This window comes from Felis catus, chromosome A2 (genome assembly GCF_018350175.1).
Source record: "Felis catus isolate Fca126 chromosome A2, F.catus_Fca126_mat1.0, whole genome shotgun sequence".
NCBI lineage: Eukaryota > Metazoa > Chordata > Mammalia > Carnivora > Felidae > Felis > Felis catus.
The window spans coordinates 24,805,417-24,823,093 of record NC_058369.1 but is presented as its reverse complement, the minus strand read 5'-3'; the positions used below and the strand labels follow the sequence as shown (position 1 = coordinate 24,823,093).

At 36.4% G+C, this 17,677-nt stretch overlaps 2 protein-coding genes across 21 annotated transcripts in view; one reads left to right on the top strand and one right to left on the bottom strand.

The window, feature by feature from the left end:
* Positions 1 to 3,660, top strand: part of TASOR (transcription activation suppressor) — a 52,343-nt gene extending 48,683 nt beyond the window's left edge. For 5 of the 8 annotated variants that reach the window (XM_006928878.4, XM_019823116.3, XM_019823105.3 and 2 more), the window contains one exon: positions 623 to 3,660. In XM_006928878.4, the coding sequence (XP_006928940.2) occupies positions 623 to 1,155 (533 nt within the window). In that variant the 3' untranslated portion in view covers positions 1,156 to 3,660. Of the gene's footprint in view, positions 1 to 345 lie in introns of all 8 variants that reach the window. The other 3 variants (XM_045051701.1, XM_006928879.5, XM_003982354.6) reach the window with 1 other exon arrangement.
* Positions 779 to 17,677, bottom strand: part of CCDC66 (coiled-coil domain containing 66) — a 51,279-nt gene continuing 34,380 nt past the window's right edge. For 12 of the 13 annotated variants that reach the window (XM_019823123.2, XM_019823139.2, XM_019823149.2 and 9 more), the window contains 6 exons: positions 17,531 to 17,617; positions 5,954 to 6,441; positions 5,331 to 5,371; positions 4,321 to 4,562; positions 4,008 to 4,132; positions 779 to 2,624 (listed from right to left, as the gene is read on the bottom strand). In XM_019823123.2, coding sequence (XP_019678682.2) covers positions 2,538 to 2,624; positions 4,008 to 4,132; positions 4,321 to 4,562; positions 5,331 to 5,371; positions 5,954 to 6,441; positions 17,531 to 17,617 — 1,070 coding nt within the window. In that variant the 3' untranslated portion in view covers positions 779 to 2,537. Of the gene's footprint in view, positions 2,625 to 4,007; positions 4,133 to 4,320; positions 4,563 to 5,330; positions 5,372 to 5,953; positions 6,442 to 17,530; positions 17,618 to 17,677 lie in introns of those variants that run through there. The other variant, XM_045051703.1, reaches the window with a different exon arrangement.

Sequence of the window (17,677 nt, the reverse complement as noted above, 5' to 3'; positions counted from 1 at the left end):
AAGCTTTTATTGGCTGCTGTTGTCAGCAAAGGGGTTCTATTTTTAAAAGGAGGACACCAGATAATGGGGATTTAGCATTGGGCTACTAAATCTCCCCAGATGTATAAAGCAATTTAATTACAAGGTAGTAAGGGATATCCATAGCTTTAGTCTTTTGTGAGATGACCTCTGCTTTGGTTCCAGGTTTTATGTTAAATGAAAGATGTAATTTGTTTTTGAGGAAAAGCAGAGATGATCAAACATTTGATAGAACTAACTGGTTTAGTCATAATCCAGTGAAACTAGATGTCAAAATTTTTATTTTTTATTTGTCTTGTCAAATACTGAATTACCGTATAACTTTAGATGCTGTTTTGACATTAACCCCTTTGGAGCTGGGAGTTGGGATTTCCCAACATTAAACGTGAACACATTTCGCAGAAGCTTTTAGCATCGGATTATCTGGACATTCACACCTAGTGTGAGTGTTGTGACTAAGTGAACTTGTGGCAGAAGACCAAGCTTTAAGGGATTGTGGACTTGCAGACCCTGACGCGTTATATTGTGTGAGTAGTGTATAATTTTAAAACTTAAACAAATTGTGTATTTCAATAGAGGAGGACTTTTTGTTTTTTAAATGTAGCTCTTTTAGAAAACGATGAAAAGGATGAAGAGGATATGTCTCTGGATTCAGGGGATGAAATCTCACAAATAGAAGTATGCAGCAATTTTCATTCAGAAATATTGGCGAAAGAGACCAAAGGATCACGTGGAACAGATCAAAATAAGAATATTCAAATTGAGTTGCAATCGTCTCTTGACGTGCAAAAAAGTTTATTAGAAGATAAGACTTGTCAGATTGATTCTGAAGAGAGAGCTTCTGTTGCTCTAGTGTGCTCTGAAGGAGAGAACAGCAGTTCAACTGAACAAGATGCATATAGCAGCTTTCAGGTTTATCACAGTCAATTACATATGTCCCATCAGTTTAGTCATTTTAACGTTCTCACTCATCAGACATTTTTGGGGACACCATATGCCCTTTCATCAAGTCAGTCTCAAGAAAGTGAAAATTACTTTTTATCTGCTTATACTCAAAGCTTGGATAGAGATAAATCTCCATCTCCATTAAGTTGGGGGAAAAGTGATTCTTCCAGGCCGTTTTCAAAAGAGAAATAATTATAGTAATTTTTTTTTTTGAAACAGGTTGTTATGGACTTTGTTTCTTATAAGTGAAATAACAATTTATATTTCATTCTCTAAACAAAAGGTTTCTTGTCCTTTCTCAAATGTTTTTTTTCCTTTTATTTAAATCATGATGGCCTGTAACAGTTGAAGCATCTGAAAATTGAAATAAATATATATATTTTTAACATATATTGTACTTGAATTATCTCATGTTGGCACTTTTAAGTTTTACATTTATATGTCACCTGTACTTAGACTTCAAATTGAAGCCTGTTTTATACATAAAATTAGATATTTGCAAAACCATAGTAAATAACTTTTTCCCCCCCTCTGTCAGGATACCAGCTACTTTTGCTGAAATGACATATCAGTCAACTATTGTATTTATTTTAAGCTTTTGTATAGTGTTTTTATACAGGTATAAGCCAGTGATGTCAATAAATATTTACAGGATTTGGCTCAATACCTCAAGATTTAAGACCTAGGACTTAATACCAGGCAGCATTATTTTTATCTTTAAGCTTAGCCATGTAAAAATTGCCTGTTGCTAAAATTTTGCTCAACCTTTTATTCGAGGGTATTTGATAATTAACGATTTTCAGTACTTAGTGTGAAATTTGACTTACTCAAATTCAGTCTCCTATTTCAAAAGATAGGTTTGTTTATTAAAGGCATTGAACAAATTTGCTATGGATTTTTAAATTGGTAGTCTTAGCAAAATGTAAGTATATTTTTTGAGGTGTTAAACACTTAAGTGCTGTTCTAAAAAATAACTTCAAATTCACAAAGTATATGGCGATCAGTTTTAAAACTATATTGGTAATAACTGCCTGCATTACAAATGCAAGCTGTTTTTGAAAATGCAGTTTCCACAAGTGAAAAAAGAAGAAAAAAAAGGATTTAGAGAAAAGAAATACCAAATCAGCTACTCTAGTAAAAGTTGGGATGTGTTAAGTCAGACCTTCCTTTGGGCCCGCCCTTCAGAAGAACTTAGAATCTGAGTTCTAACCTTTCAGATCTTTTTATAGAGCAAAATACCTAAGTGGTATCTTAGTAATAAGCTTCATAAGTGTAGAAGAACGTTGTCTGTGAACAGGTCAGAAACCTGTCGTAAGGTAAGTGGAAAGTGTTTTTACAGGACTTAAATGCCTAGATTGTGATAGAGCAGAAATTTTTTTTTTCTTTACTAAGCTTTACAAAAAATGTCCGTTTTATTGTAAAATATATATATATATACACAGTGTTGTACTACATAATGTACAAGTTTTAAATAAGCATTTTTAAAATCTAGGTTATTTGGAAAATACAGTTATGCAATGAACACATTTTATAATTTAGAAGACAACAAACGTGAAGGATTTGATTTTCTACATTTAAAGCGAAGAATTAAAATTCTCTTCTTGATTTGCAGCTAAAGGCATGAGATTAGTTTCCAACTCCCTTTGCTTCTGGAGAAGGCCCTGAAATCACATTAATATGTTAGTGAGGTGTGCAGCAGACTTGCAAATTATTCCTATTTTACATTTCAGCCCTGCTAACCCAGAATTCTATTTACTTTGAAAACCTATAATAATAAATTCCATTACTCAGCCATAGCTTGTCATGTTGAATTTTGAACCACTCAAAAAACTTACTCACTTGGATGTTGTATACCCAGGATTACCTTCTTAGGATAAAAACCAAGAGGAATGACTAACTTGTAAAACAAAGTCTCCCCAATGACATGGCTCTTAAAATGGTAATGAGACACACTGAAGGAGTCTCCCCGAACATCCCATGTTTATCTTGACTGCACTAACCTTAGTGGCTTAGACAAGGCTCTGCTGAAATAAGATGTGGCTACTATACAGGTGGGTCACTGTGTACAATCATATATTCCTGCCTCTTGACCTCACAACTTTTACCTCTATTAAGTGCCTTGTCACTTTAAAGGAAAATAGAAAATATTTACTGCTTGTTACATAATTCAATCTACATGTAGCCAAAGCTAGCATTTGGAGAACTGAAGGATACTTTCTACATAATTCTGTTAGTATGGGTGATTTTCTAGCTCTGTGAGAACTAGTAAGCAACTGTTCAATCAACAATTTGAAATGCAAGAGGCATTAGCAAATGACTGGACATGGAAAAGGGCATTTCTAAAGTGGCAGTTTATTTTTCCTGATAGAAAAAGGTTATAGCCTTAAAATAGTGTGTATGTTACCAGATTTTATTTTTATCTGACAATAATTGGTCTGGGAGGAAAAGATGTAGTCTGATGAGTAAGGTTATATGTATAATTTCACACTGGATTATATTATTCTTTGGGACTTGGATCACTGTTCTGTTCTGAACACTGCCAACACATTCAATTAAAAAAACATGAACTGCATTACTAAGAGTTTATTAAAGCATAATTGTGTATTTTCTGCTTTTGGTTTTAGGGCCTTATTGATCATGTTTTACCTTTCAAATGTATGCTTTTTTTTCCCATTCAATAAAATTGTCTTAATATTAGAACTGTCTCATGATTTCATACTGGAAAGATTTTTAAAATGGCAAATCTTATTTCCATTCAAGGTTAATACACAGGTGAATTTCTTATGTGGGAGAAGTGACATAAATCATGTAACCAGTTAGGCACTGTAAGTAAGTAAAACACAGCCATTCCAACATACAGCCTTCCAGGGGCTCCTGGGTGGCTTAGTCGGTTGAACTCTCGACTCGGGTCCGGTCATGATCCCAGGATTGTGGGATTGAGCCCTGCATCGGGCTGCACGCTAAGCATGGAGCCTGCTTAAGATCCAACACACAGCCCTCCATCAAACAGTTACATCCACACTTGGTGAAAAAGCTCATCATACCTGTCTCAGTTCTGATAGTCCCTTAAGGATTGCTTGTTGTCGATCCCTGTTTTTCAACAAGTTAGGATTAAGAAGTGGGTCCCTGACACCAAAGTCAAGTAGCTGTCCTTGTTCTTGGTCACAGTCTGAAGCCAGATGAAAGTAGTATGTTAAATATAACTCTAATATGATACAGCCCTATCTTAGAGTAGTCTAAGGATTCATTAATAAACTTACATATTCAATTAAAAATTTAGTTATGCACCCCAAAATGGAAATTACACCTCTCCTGGCTAAGGGCAAGAATATTAATTTGGATTTTGAATTTACTTACCATGTGGATTTTGGTACTGAAGATCCTGGGTTAAAGGCCTAGACAGTGGTGCATCTGGATCAAGGTAATAGATCTCACTGGTTCGGACATAGGGGATAAAATGGGATGGTTCAGAAACCCCAGGTGATGTTTCTGTTTGACTGCCTTCTAAGATCAGATTCTCTCTTTCATAATTACTGTTTAGTGTCTGAGTCTGTTGTGTTCTGTTTTTCACCACTGGAACTGGTGGTGGTGATGGAGACCTGTGTTTTTCAAAAAAGCACAATAAAGACTAAGAAGATTTAATGCAAAATTATGCATTTTAGAGTAAGTATATCTGCTCTTCAATCACATTTCAATTTATCCTAAATGTAAAACCTTTAGGAACACTATGTACAGAAGTGAGTTCTAGGATACTTTCCCTAAATAGCAACAGAATAGGATGAGTTTTTACTTGGCAAGGATATATACAACATAGAGGAAAAAAGGGTGATCAACATTAGCTGGGTTAACGTAAGCCTGATGTTTCTCCTGAGATAATTTAGCATAAAATAATATACTTACCATTTGAACTAAACTCATTAGAGCCACATTCTGACAGAACTCTAAACCATCTGGTTCAAAGGCATAGAACCAAATTCCTAACAATCTAAATCTCCTACTGCTTAACTGAACTTTTCATTATCCCTACTAGTCATTTTTTCATCCAAGTACAATGTCTATTCCACTGTTGACATAGCTAAAATAGTTGGAATTTCCAGTTAAGTTTGCAGACAACAATACCTTACCTACGTTCCCACCCAGGATGTTTATTAGGCCCAGTCCAAATTGGGCCTTCAAATTTTAGGTAAAATGCCAGCCACATATCCCTTAAACCTCTTATGCCTCACGTGGAAGTCTGACCTCCAGTTACTGACTTCATACATGCTCATGTTTTCATCTCAACTGTATTCTCAGCAAATATTGTGTATTTCTTTACCACATATACACAGCACTAAGTAGCTGTGGAATCCATCCAGTCCGTAACATACCTTTCCTTGCTGAAAGAATTAATTTTCAGAGGATCTTCTTCCTAAAAGATAGATAAATGCAGAAAGGAGTAACAGTATTTGCCTTATATACCCACAAATACTTCTGATGATTACTTGTGGAAATAATCTGAGGATAATATTTGAATAACAGATACTGGATGATGGGATAGAGATTTTGTATTTTTCCAGTCACAGGGAACCAATACCGTAATACGTGACCTTGTAAAATTACCCTCTGTCAATATGGACTATAAACAAGAATTCTGAGTAGCTATTTGAATAATGGAATAATGAACAGCATTAATCTAGACAGGGTTTAAGTGTCAAGTTTTTATGTAAAGGGCCAGACAGTAAACACTTTTAGCTTTGTGGGCCATGTGGTCTCTTGCAACCACTCTAAGCCACCCACAGACAATTCATAAAGGAATGAACATGGCTATGTTCCTATAAAACTTGATGGATTTGCCATAGTTTAACAATCCTTTATAAACTAAAGCACATTTCTTAAACTCTTGTTCAGATACAGAACAGCCTTGTCAAAACATGCATGTGGGGAATCTGGTTTTCAATCTAGAAACATCAATACATACTTCAAAATATATTTTAAGACAGAGGAGTTTTACCTTTTTGATTAGATGCCACCTGAACCTTGGCTCAGTTTCTTGAGATGAAGGAAGAACTGGTGAAGGCCCTCTATTTTGAGAGAGGTGTCCAGGACTGTTTCTTTCTACCAAATTAAGCAGTTCCATCTGCCTTCTTACTTTTTTTTCTTCTCTCTGCTTTTGAAGCTGTTTAGGGTACTTTTCTGATGCTGGAATATACCTTTTGAGTGGCTTATTTATATTCCAGTCGGGCCTTTTAGGACCTTTCTTCACTGGTTTTGTTTTCTCTGTCCTTGTGAATTCATTCCACTGATCATTATACCAACTGTTTTCTTTTTCTAAGTTGGCTCCTTTATCCTGATTTGTTAGTTCCTGTTTGTCTTTCTTAGTGTGAAGTTGTTCACTAAATTCTGCAGGAATCTCAGGGGATGAACAATTTATAATTTCCCTCTCTATTACTGATCCACAGCATGATTCTGCATTGGTGAACATTCCTGTATTTAAGTCATCTAAAAAGAAAAACTTCAAAGGCTTAATTTTAATTGTTGTAACACAAAATTTAGGTTTTTTTCTCAAAGGTATTACACAGGGTTTTTTGTTGTTTTTTCAAAACAAATTCTATACCCATTAAACTACTCCCCATTCCTCCCTCCCTGCCTGAAGCTCCTGGCTACCACCATTCTACTTTGTTTCTATAAATTTGACTACTCTTAAGTACTTCATGTCAGTAGGATCCTACAGTATTTGTCTTTTTGGGACAGGCTGGTTTCGTATTAGGATAATGTTCTCGAAGTTCATCCAAGCTGTACATGTGTCATAATTCCTCATTTTTTAAGGCTGAATAATATATACCATCAGAGGTGTCTAAATGCCACACTTTATCTGTTAAGGGACATCTGGATTACTTCCACCTTTTAGTTATCATGACTAATGTTGCAGTAACACTGGTGTCCAAATAGCTCTTCAAGACTTCAGGGTATATACCCCGAAGGGGAACTGCTGAATCATATGGCAATTGTATTTTGAATTATTTGAGGAAATTCTTTATGTTTTCTATAGTGACTACATAGTATTTTACATTACCACCAACTGTGCACAAGTGTTCCAATTTCTCCAAATCTTCCATTCAACCATTTTTAAGTGTACCATTCACTGCAGCAAGCATACCCACAGGGCTGCACAATTTCAGACCCTTTCATTACCCCAAACATACCCTGTATACACTAAGCAGTAACTCCACACTCCACTCTCAACCCCCAGCAACCTCTATTTTCCATCTCTATGAATGTGTCCACCCCACCCAAGATTCCTCACATAAGTGGAACTATGTAATATTTGTGTGTCTGTGCACTCCTCCCCAACCCTATGCTCAGCTTATTTACTCAGCATAATTCCTTGGTCACCCATGCCACAGCATGGATCGAAACTTAAGCTGATTCATTCTTAGCATCACATAATATAGACCATTTTTTAAACAAAACTTTTCACAGGACTGTCCTGGTTTTCATTTAGAATATACAGAAGCCGTATGTAATATCATCTTCTACATCTAAGTGTATTTCTGAGCAAAACTCTTAATTTAATTTTCCCTATAACAGTAACTGACAAAAGTGCCACAAAAGCAATGTAAAAAATTTCTTCTGAGATGTTAAGTTTTTCTGGTAACTTATTTTGAAATTAACAACATACAAAAATATACAGGATCTGGAAAATGTCCTTCTGTCTTCACCCTAAAAGTGCTGGGAAAATTTCTTTTATACCTCCCTCCTTGGAACCAAATTTTTAGGGAAATGTTGCTACTGATAAAAGTCACATTGCATTTTGTGTATTTAGATCTATAGATCTCATATACCATTATACTTGGCCTGCAGATCATCCCTGAATGACACACAATGTCAGGAACAGTTCACTCAAAAAAACATCTGAAATTTTACAACTTACATGTTTAGTGATGTGTTCAGCTGTAACAGCTATGGGACCAGTTGAACAATCTTTTAAAAGGTTTTCTTTCACTCAAGATTAAAATTTTAAATACATAATTAGGTCATGAAAAAAGGTTTGTGTTCACATTAAAAAAAATTAACTCTAGCTATTGCTCTCTTATTTTGCACACTTACTAGGTGTGTTATTCCAGGCTGGACATGCTTTAGGACCAATCCATAGTAAGGCTGCCCAGCCTGCATCACTCTCATAGTGGGTATCTTCTTTTGCCACTCTGTACCCACTTAACACCTTTTTCTACCCTGGCAAGCTGACTGGTATGAACTGTATTAATGGGTTCCTGATCCTCTGGCTTCAGTCAACAGAGTTCACAAGCAGAGTAAAGGGAGGGAACAGAATGAAATCAGGATATTTACTCCACTGGCTCATTCTCTTGGTTGACCTGAGGCTGACTCTGTCCCTTTACCATAGTTCATCATTCCCCTCAAAGTTCCCTCGGACACAACTTCTGTCTTCTAGGTTCCGGTAATCAGTTTAGTTACTACCTAGCACAAGAGTCATGCACCCTCTCTGGTTCCCATAAATCTGATATATGCACTACCTCCAATTCTCCTTTGAATCTCTGACTGTCCTTTAGAAATACTCCCTTCCTACATAAACCATTTTGAATTATTCTATTTTGGGACTCTGACTGATTGAATTCCCTTATTTAGAGTTGCTCAGTGAAAAGTCACATAGTTTCATTATTTTAAAAACTTATTTTCACTTTCCCTTAATGTGTAGGATTTATATAACTTAGTAATTTATCTGGACCTAGGGATGGGACTGAACCAGATTCTTCAAGCTTAAGAGTGAAGTATCAAAAAATACCAAGAGCTCATAAGCAGAATAATTTTAAGTAAGCAAGTGGCTTAAGTAGGTAAGTTAGTAACCCAGAGCGGCTCCCTAAGGTGCGATGGGTTTGAACCCTACATCAGGCACTCCAACTTTTAAGACCTGCACTTGAGAAATGAGCCCCCAAAACACCTTGCTTTGAAAGCCAACAGGCTCAAGCCCATGAGACCCACCAAGCTATAGTGGAGGGAAGAAATGGCTTTTAAAGGGTTGTTGTGTAGACTCACTTGACCAAGGGCCCAGTGCAGAGGTAGCCAATAGTGCCCAGAGTGTAATATAAGTAGATTAGCCTCTTTCACATAAAGTGAGGGGCAGGCATCTAACAACACACATCTGGGGACCTGCTGGGATACTGTTCCAGGGAACTAAGGCTGGGAAGTACTACCTTCATTTAAAACTCTAGGTATCCCCTGCACCCCTGGCAGATGCTATCTTTAGAGACCTTCCTCCATCCACTCCTGTCTACCTCACTCCAACCAGCAGGTGTCATCTTCACGTTCTTCCTCTGTCCTGTTCCACGGTCCCAATATCTCCTTATACATGTCTGTTGCCCGGGATTTTATGTTTTGTGCCCTGGTTTCTGCAGCTGCTATGTGCAGGGTGCCCCTTGATCACCTGGCTCTGGAGGCCAGGTGTGCTTCTGCTTGTGATCCTGTTGGGACTGTATATGCTTTTAAATTTTTTTTTTTTCCAACGTTTATTTATTTTTGGGACAGAGAGAGACAGAGCATGAACGGGGGAGGGGCAGAGAGAGAGGGGGAGACAGAATCGGAAACAGGCTCCAGGCTCTGAGCCATCAGCCCAGAGCCCGACGCGGGGCTCGAACTCCCGGACCACGAGATCATGACCTGGCTGAAGTCGGACGCTTAACCGACCGCGCCACCCAGGCGCCCCTGTATATGCTTTTATACGTTAAAAGCTGATGCCTGAAGGTCTGGCTTCCACTCAGCCTGAATCTAGGTGCTGACTGAGATATTCCCCTCTAGGGCACTGACCCGGTCTTGGCACACTCAATCCCCCCTCCCCCCCCCCTTTTTTTTTTTAATGTTTATTTTTGAGAGAGAGAGCATGAACAGGCTAGGGGCAGTGAGAGAGGGAGACAGAGAATTTGAAGCAGGCTCCAGGCTCCGAGCTGTCAGCACAGAGCCTGACACAGGGCTCAAACTCACTGCTTTCAGCAAAGAGCCTGCTTCATATCCTCTGTCCCCTCTCTCTGCCCCTCCCCCACGGGTTCTCTCTCTCAAAATATAAACTTAAAAAAAATTTTTTTAAGTTTATATTTTGAGAGCAAGAGAGAGACAGAGCACGAGCGGGAGAGGGTCAGAGAGAGCTGGAGACTGAATCTGAAGCAGGCTCCAGGCTCTGAGCTGCCAGCACAGACCTGTGTTCATGACCTGAGCCAAAGTAGGATGCCCAACTTAATGAGCCACCCAGGTGCCCCTCAAAATAAACAAACTTAAAAAAAAAAAATAGAAGTAATTTACCTGACAGAGTTCAAAGTAATGATAAAGATGCTCACAGAACTCAAAAGAATGGATAAGCAAGGAAAACTTCAAAAAGAAAATAAATGTAAGTATCAAAGTACCAAACAGAAGTCACAGAGCTGAGGAACAGAATAACTGTACTGAAACATACACTAGAAGGGTACAGCAGACAAGATGAAGCAGAAAAAAGGATCAGTGAACTCAAAAACAAATAAAAGTGAAGATAGCTCAAGGAACTTATGGGACAACATCAAACAGACTAATATTCACATTATATGATGGAATCCTGGAAGAAGAGAAAGGGGCAGAAAACTTCTAGGAGAAAAAAACATCTCCTAACCTGGAGAAGAAATAGATATACAGATACAGGAAGCCCAGAGAATTCAAAATTAGATAAAAACAAAGAAACCATCACAAAGATACATTATAATTAAAATGTTAAAACTTTAAGACAAGGAGCAAATCTTAAAAATGGTGAGAAAACAACTTGTTACATACAAGGAATCCTCCTAAAGACTACATGAAATTTTTCAGCAGAAATTCTGTAGGCTAGAAGGCAGTGACTCAATATATTCAAAGTGCCAAAAGAAAAAACTTCCAACCAGGAATAATGTACGTGGCAAAGTTATCATTCAGAATTAAAGAATTTACTTTCTAGACAAGCAAAACATTAAGAGTTCATCACCACTAAACCAGACTTAAAAGGAATGTAAAACAAACACTAATCAACAACAAATGGAAAACTAAAAATCTCACTAGTAAACATTAATACAAAATAAAAGTAGTAGCTTAATCATTTATAAGACCAGTCTAAAGGTTGAAACCCTGAAACAATAGGAGCACCTGGGTGGCTCAGTAGGCTAAGCATCCAACTTCGGCTGAGGTCATGATCTCACGGTTCATGAGTTCAGGCCCCACGTTGGACTCTGTGCTGACAGCTCGGAGCCTGGAGCCTGCTGCAGATTCTGTGTCTCCTCTCTCTGCCCCATCCCTGCTCACACTCGCTCTCAAAAATGAATAAACATAAAAAAAAAATTTTTAAAACACTGAAGTAATAAAAATCACCATAACTGGAATAACTAGTTAGGGATACAAAAGATAAAAAGATGCAAAATGTGCCACCAGAAGCAAAATATGAGGGAGGGGGGTAAAAACGTAGAGCTTTAGAATATGTTAAAACTTAAATTGTTACCAACTTAAAACACACTGTTCTAAGTTACACTGTATGTAAACCTAATGTTAACCACAAAGTAAAAACCTACAGTAGATACACAAAGGACAGAGTCACAAAAGATCAAGAAAAGAATCTAATACCATTAAAGTCATCAAAACAAAGGAAGAGAAGCAGAAAGGAACTAGAAAACAATGAAAAAAATGGCAATATATATACACCTGCCAATAATTCCTTTCAATGTAAATGTACTGAATTTTCCAAATCAAAAGACATGGAATGGGTGAATGGATAAAAAAAAATAAATAAATAAGACCTATCTAAATGCTGCCTATAAAGAGACTCCCTTCAGAAGGACACATACAGATTGAAAATAAGGGATGAGAAAAGATGTTCCATGCAAATGGACAATAAAAGAAATTGAAGGTAGCCACACTTATATCAAACAAAATGGACTTTAAAACAAAGACTACAATAAAGAGACAAAGAAGGGCATTACATACTGATAAAGAGGTCAATCCACAAGAGAATGTAACATTTGTAAATATTTATACACTCAACACGTGAGCACCTAAATACATGTATATATATAAAGCAAGTATTAACAGGCATAAACAGCAGTACAACAACAGGAAACTTTAAAACCCCACATACATCAGTGAATAGATCGTCCAAACAGAAAGTAAAAAAACAAAGGCCTTAAATGTTAGACCAGATGAACTTCACACATATATTCAGAACATTCAATCTAAAAGCAACAGAAGGGGCGCCTGGGTGGCGCAGTCGGTTAAGCGTCCGACTTCAGCCAGGTCACGATCTCGCGGTCCGTGAGTTCGAGCCCCGCGTCGGGCTCTGGGCTGATGGCTCAGAGCCTGGAGCCTGTTTCCGATTCTGTGTCTCCCTCTCTCTCTGCCCCTCACCCGTTCATGCTTTGTCTCTCTCTGTCCCAAAAATAAACGTTGAAAAAAAAAATTAAAAAAAAAAAAAAAAAGCAACAGAAAACACATTCTTCACAAGTACACATGGAACATTCTCCAGGCTAGATCATGTTAGGCCACAAGACAAGTCTTAATAAAATAAATTCATGAAATTTCAATTAATATCTACACACAGTTTTCCCAACCACAATGATATGAAACGAGAAATTAATAATTACATGAAGAAAACTGGAAAATTCATAATTATGTGTGGAGATTAAATCAAGGAGTCCAAACATCAAAAGAGAAATAAAAAAATGTCGAGACAAATTAAAATGGAAATACAACATCAAAACTTATAGGATGCAGTAAAAGCAGTTCTAAGAGGGAAGTGAAGTTCATCGTGATAAATGCCTACATCAAGAAACAAGAAAAATAAGCAACATAACTTTAAATCTCAAGGAAAAAAAAGACCAACCAAATTCAGTACAAGGAAGGAAATAACAAAGATCAGAGGGGGAAAAAAAGGAAGTGGAGACTATAAAAACAATAGACAGTATCAGTGAAACTAAGAGCTGATTTTTGGAAAAGATAAACAAAACTGACAAACTTTTGCTAGAATCATCAAGAAAAATGAGGATTCAAAAATCAGAAGGAAAGAGGAGACATTACAACTGACACCACAGAAATACAAAGGATCATAAGACTACTATGAACAACTACACACCAACAAATTTGACAACCTAGAACAAATGGATAAATTCCTAGAAACATACAACCTATCGAGACTAAATGATGCAGAAATAGAAAATGTGAACAGACCTATTACTAGTAAGGAGAATCAGTAATAAAATAAAATAAAAATAAAAAAATTAAAAAAAAAAAAGAACCTCCCTATAAACAAAAGTCCAGGACCAGATGGAATCACTAGTGAATTCTACCCTGCATTCAAAGAATTAATAACCAATCTCAAACTACTCCAAAAAACAGAAGAGGGAACACTTCCAAACTCATTTTATGGGACCAGCATTGCCCCAATACTAAAATCAGAGAAGAATGCCACAAGAAAAGTACAGGCCAATACCCGTGACAAATATAGATGCAAAAAACTCAACAAAATATCAGCATACAGAATTCAACAATACATTAAAAAGATCATACACCATGATCAAGTAGAATTTATTCCAGGGATGCAAGGATGTTCCAACATCTGCAAATAAATCAATGAGATACAACTTATTAACAAAATGAAAGATAAAGATCATATCAATGGATGCAGAAAAAGCAAAACTCAACATCCATTTATGATAAAAACTCTTATACAGAGAGTATAGAGGGAATACACTTCAACATAATAAGGCCATATATGTCAAGTAAACAGCTAACATCACACTCAGCAGTGAAAAGGTGAAAGTTTTTTCTAAGATAAAGAACAAGATAAGGATGTCTACTCTCCCCACTGTTATTCAACATAGTACTGGAAATCCAAGTCACTGCAATTAGGCAAGAAAAACAAAATAAAAGGCATCCAAACTGGAAAGGAAGAAGTAAAACTGTCACTATTTGCAGATGACATATTATACACAGAAAATCCTAAAGACTCTACCAAAATCTGTCAGAAAAATACAAATTCTGTAAGGTGCAGGACATAAAATTAATATACAAAAATGTGTTGCATTTCTATACACTAATACTATTAGAGAAATTAAGAAACCAATCCCATTGCAATTGCATCAAAAATAAATACCTAGGAATAAATTCAACCAAGGAGGTGAAAGACCTGCACACTGAAAACTCTAAGATGTTACTAAAAGAAACTGAAGAAGAATACACAAATGGAAAAGATATTCCATACTCACTGGAAGAATTAATAACATTCTTAAAATGTCTGTACTGTCCAAAGCAATCTGCAAATTCAGTGCAATCCCTATCAAAATTCCAATGGCATGTTTCACAGAAATAAACAATGCCGAAATTTCTATGGAACTACAAAAGCACCCCAAATAGCCAAAGTAAGCTTGAAAAAGAATACGGTGGAGGCATTACACCACCTGATTTCAAATTATATTACAAAGCTATAGTCATCATAAGAGTAAGGTACTGACATAAAAACAGATACAGATCAAAAGAACTGGGCGCCCAGAAATAAACCCATGCTTATACAGTCATTTAATTGACAACAAAGGAGCCAAAAAATCCATAATAGGGAAAGGACAGTCTCTTCAATGAATAGTGCTGGGAAAACTGGACAGTCAATTGCAAAATAATGAAACCAGACCACTATCTTACACTATACACCAAAATTAACTCAAAATGGATTAAAAACTTGAATGTATGACCTAAAACTATAAAACTCCTAAAAATAAAAACACAGGCATTAAACTCCTTGACACTGGTCTTGGCGATGATATTTTGAATCTGAGTCCAAAAGCAAAGGCAACAAAAGTAAAAGTAAACGAGACTACATCAAACTAAAAACATTCTTCATAGCAAAGGGCAAAAGAAACCATCAAAAAACTGAACAGGCAACCTACTGAAGGAAGAAAATATTTGCAAACAATGTATCTGATAAGAGGTTAATATCCAAAATACAAAGAACTCATACAATGCAATAGCAAAAGCAAAAACATAATCTGATTTAAAATGGACAGGGGCACCTGGGAGGGCTCAGTCGGTTAGGCGTCTGACTTCGGCTCAGGTCATGATCTCACAGTTTGTGAGTTTGAGCCCCGCGTCAGGCTCTGTGCTGACAGCTCAGAGCCTGGAGCCTGCTTCAGATTCTGTGTCTCCCTCTCTCTCTGACCCTCCCCCACTCACACTCTGTCTCTGTCTCTCTCTCAAGAATAAACATTAACATTTTTTTTAATGAAACAATAACAAATAAATAAATAATGGGCAGAAGAACTGAATGATTTTCCAAAGACAACCTACTGATGGCCAACAGCTACATGAAAAGATACTCAACACCACTGACCATCAGGAAATAAAAAACACAGTGAGACATGGCCTTTAACCAATCAGAATGGGAGTACCAAAAAGACAAGAAATGACCAGAGTTGGCAAGGATGCGGAAAAAAGGGAATTTTCATGCACTGTTAGTGAGAATTATAAATTGGTACATTTCTACTATGGAAAACAGTACAAAGGTTTCTCAAAAAATTAAAAGTAGAACTACCACATGATCCAGCAATTCTACTTCAGGGTATTTAACTGACAGAAACAAAAACACTAACTCAAAAAGATACATACACTCCCATGTTCACTGCAGCATTATTTACTATAGTGAAGACACGGAAGCAACATTAAGTGTCGGACAAATATAAAGAAAATGTAGTGTGTGTACACACACACACACACACAAGAATATTATCAGGCCATAAAAACAAATGAAATCTTGCCATTTGTGACAACACGGATGGACCCTGAGAGTATTATGCTAAGTGAAAAAAGAGAAAGACAAATACCATAATGATCTTATTCTATGTGGAATCTTAAAAAAACATGCATAGTCAAAAAAAAAAAAAAAAAAAAAATATATATATATATATATATATATATATCCAGAAGCTCATAGGTACAGATACTGTTGCCAAGAGCAGCAGTTGGTGTAAAAGGAAGGGCAAAATGGGTGAACGGTCAAAAGGTACAAACTCCAGTTATATGTCTTGGGATGTAATGTACAACACAGTGACTATAGTTCAAAATAATTCTATATTTGAAAGTTGCGAGTAAATCTTAAAAGTTCTCATCACAAGAAAAAATTCTGTAATCGATGGTGAAACTGCTAATTAGATTTACTGTGATCATTTTTCAACATATACAAATATAGAATCACTATTGTACAACTGAAAAAATGTTGTATGTCAACTATATCTCAATTTAAAAAGGTGAAAAGATAAAGGGGTTTCCTGCAAGTTCATAAAAAATTCCCAGGAAGAGGGACGCCTGGGTGGCTCACTCGCTTAAGTGTCTGACTTCGGCTCAGGTCATGATCTCACAGTTAGTGAGTTCGAGCCCCATGTCGGGTTCTGTGCTGGCAGCTCAGACCCCAGAACCTGCTTTGGATTCTGTGTCTCCCTCTCTCTCTGCCCCTCCCCCGCGCACGCTCCCGTGCACACACTCTCTCTCTCTCAAAATTAAACATTAAAACAATTATATAAAAAAAAATTTTCCTAGAAAGATAAATAAAGGGGAAAGGATTCACAGTAAGCATGGAGATCTATGATAATAATATCCAACATGGATATTACCTTATCAACTTTTTAAAATTTAAAATGAACACATAAAAAAGATGTTCAACATCATTAGTCACTGGGTAAATGCAGATCAAAACCACAATGACATACCACTTCACTACCATGAGAATAAGTGCAGGGGAACATGCAGAAAAACTGAAACCCTCATACACTGCTGATGGAAATATAAAATGATACAGTTGTTTGGAAAATGGTTTTGTAGTTCCTCAAATGCTAAACATAAAGTTGGTTATATATGACTCAGCAATGTTACTCTTTTCTCCCAGGAAACCTGAAAATACAGTTTCTGCATGAGTGTTCATAGCATATCTGTAATTAAAAAGTGTAATTAACCAAAAAGTCCATCAACTGATGAAGGAATAAACAAAATGTGGTATATGCACAAAATGGGATATTATTCAATGATAAAAAAGAATGAAGTACACGCTATAACATGCTGAACCTTAAAACATTATGCAAAGAAATAATCCAGACACAAAACACCACATATGGTATGATTCCAATTATATGAAATGTCTAGGACAGACAAATCTAGAGTAACAGAAAGTAGATTAGTGGTTGCCTATGACTAGAGAGGAGGGAGGAAGTGGACAAAAGCTGCTGATGAATACAGAGGTTCTTTCTGGAGTTATAAAAGTGTTCTAAAATTGTGGAGATGGTTGCACAACTCTAAATATACTCTAATTGTACTCTAGAAAAGACACATTGCATTGTATTCTTTAAAAGAGGTAATTTTATGTTATCTGAGTTATATCTCAATAAAGCTGTTACAAAGAAATGAAAAGCCAAGAGATCCTTTTATTTTCTTATTCTTACTGAAAACCTTGAATTCCTTTCATTTTTTAACTGAGCTCTATTTTAAATTGAGCTTAATTCTAACTGTGATGTTAATTTTAAGTAAATCTTAAACCAAATCACAACTTTTAAACAAATACCTGTTTGCACAGCAGTGTCCTTTTTGGGAGAGGTTGTAGAATTGATACATATATTCATTTTATCACTGACGTCATCCAAGCCATGTCCTAAATTTGAAATGTTGTTAGTAGATTCATTATATTCCACTTGTATTAACTGACAAGAGA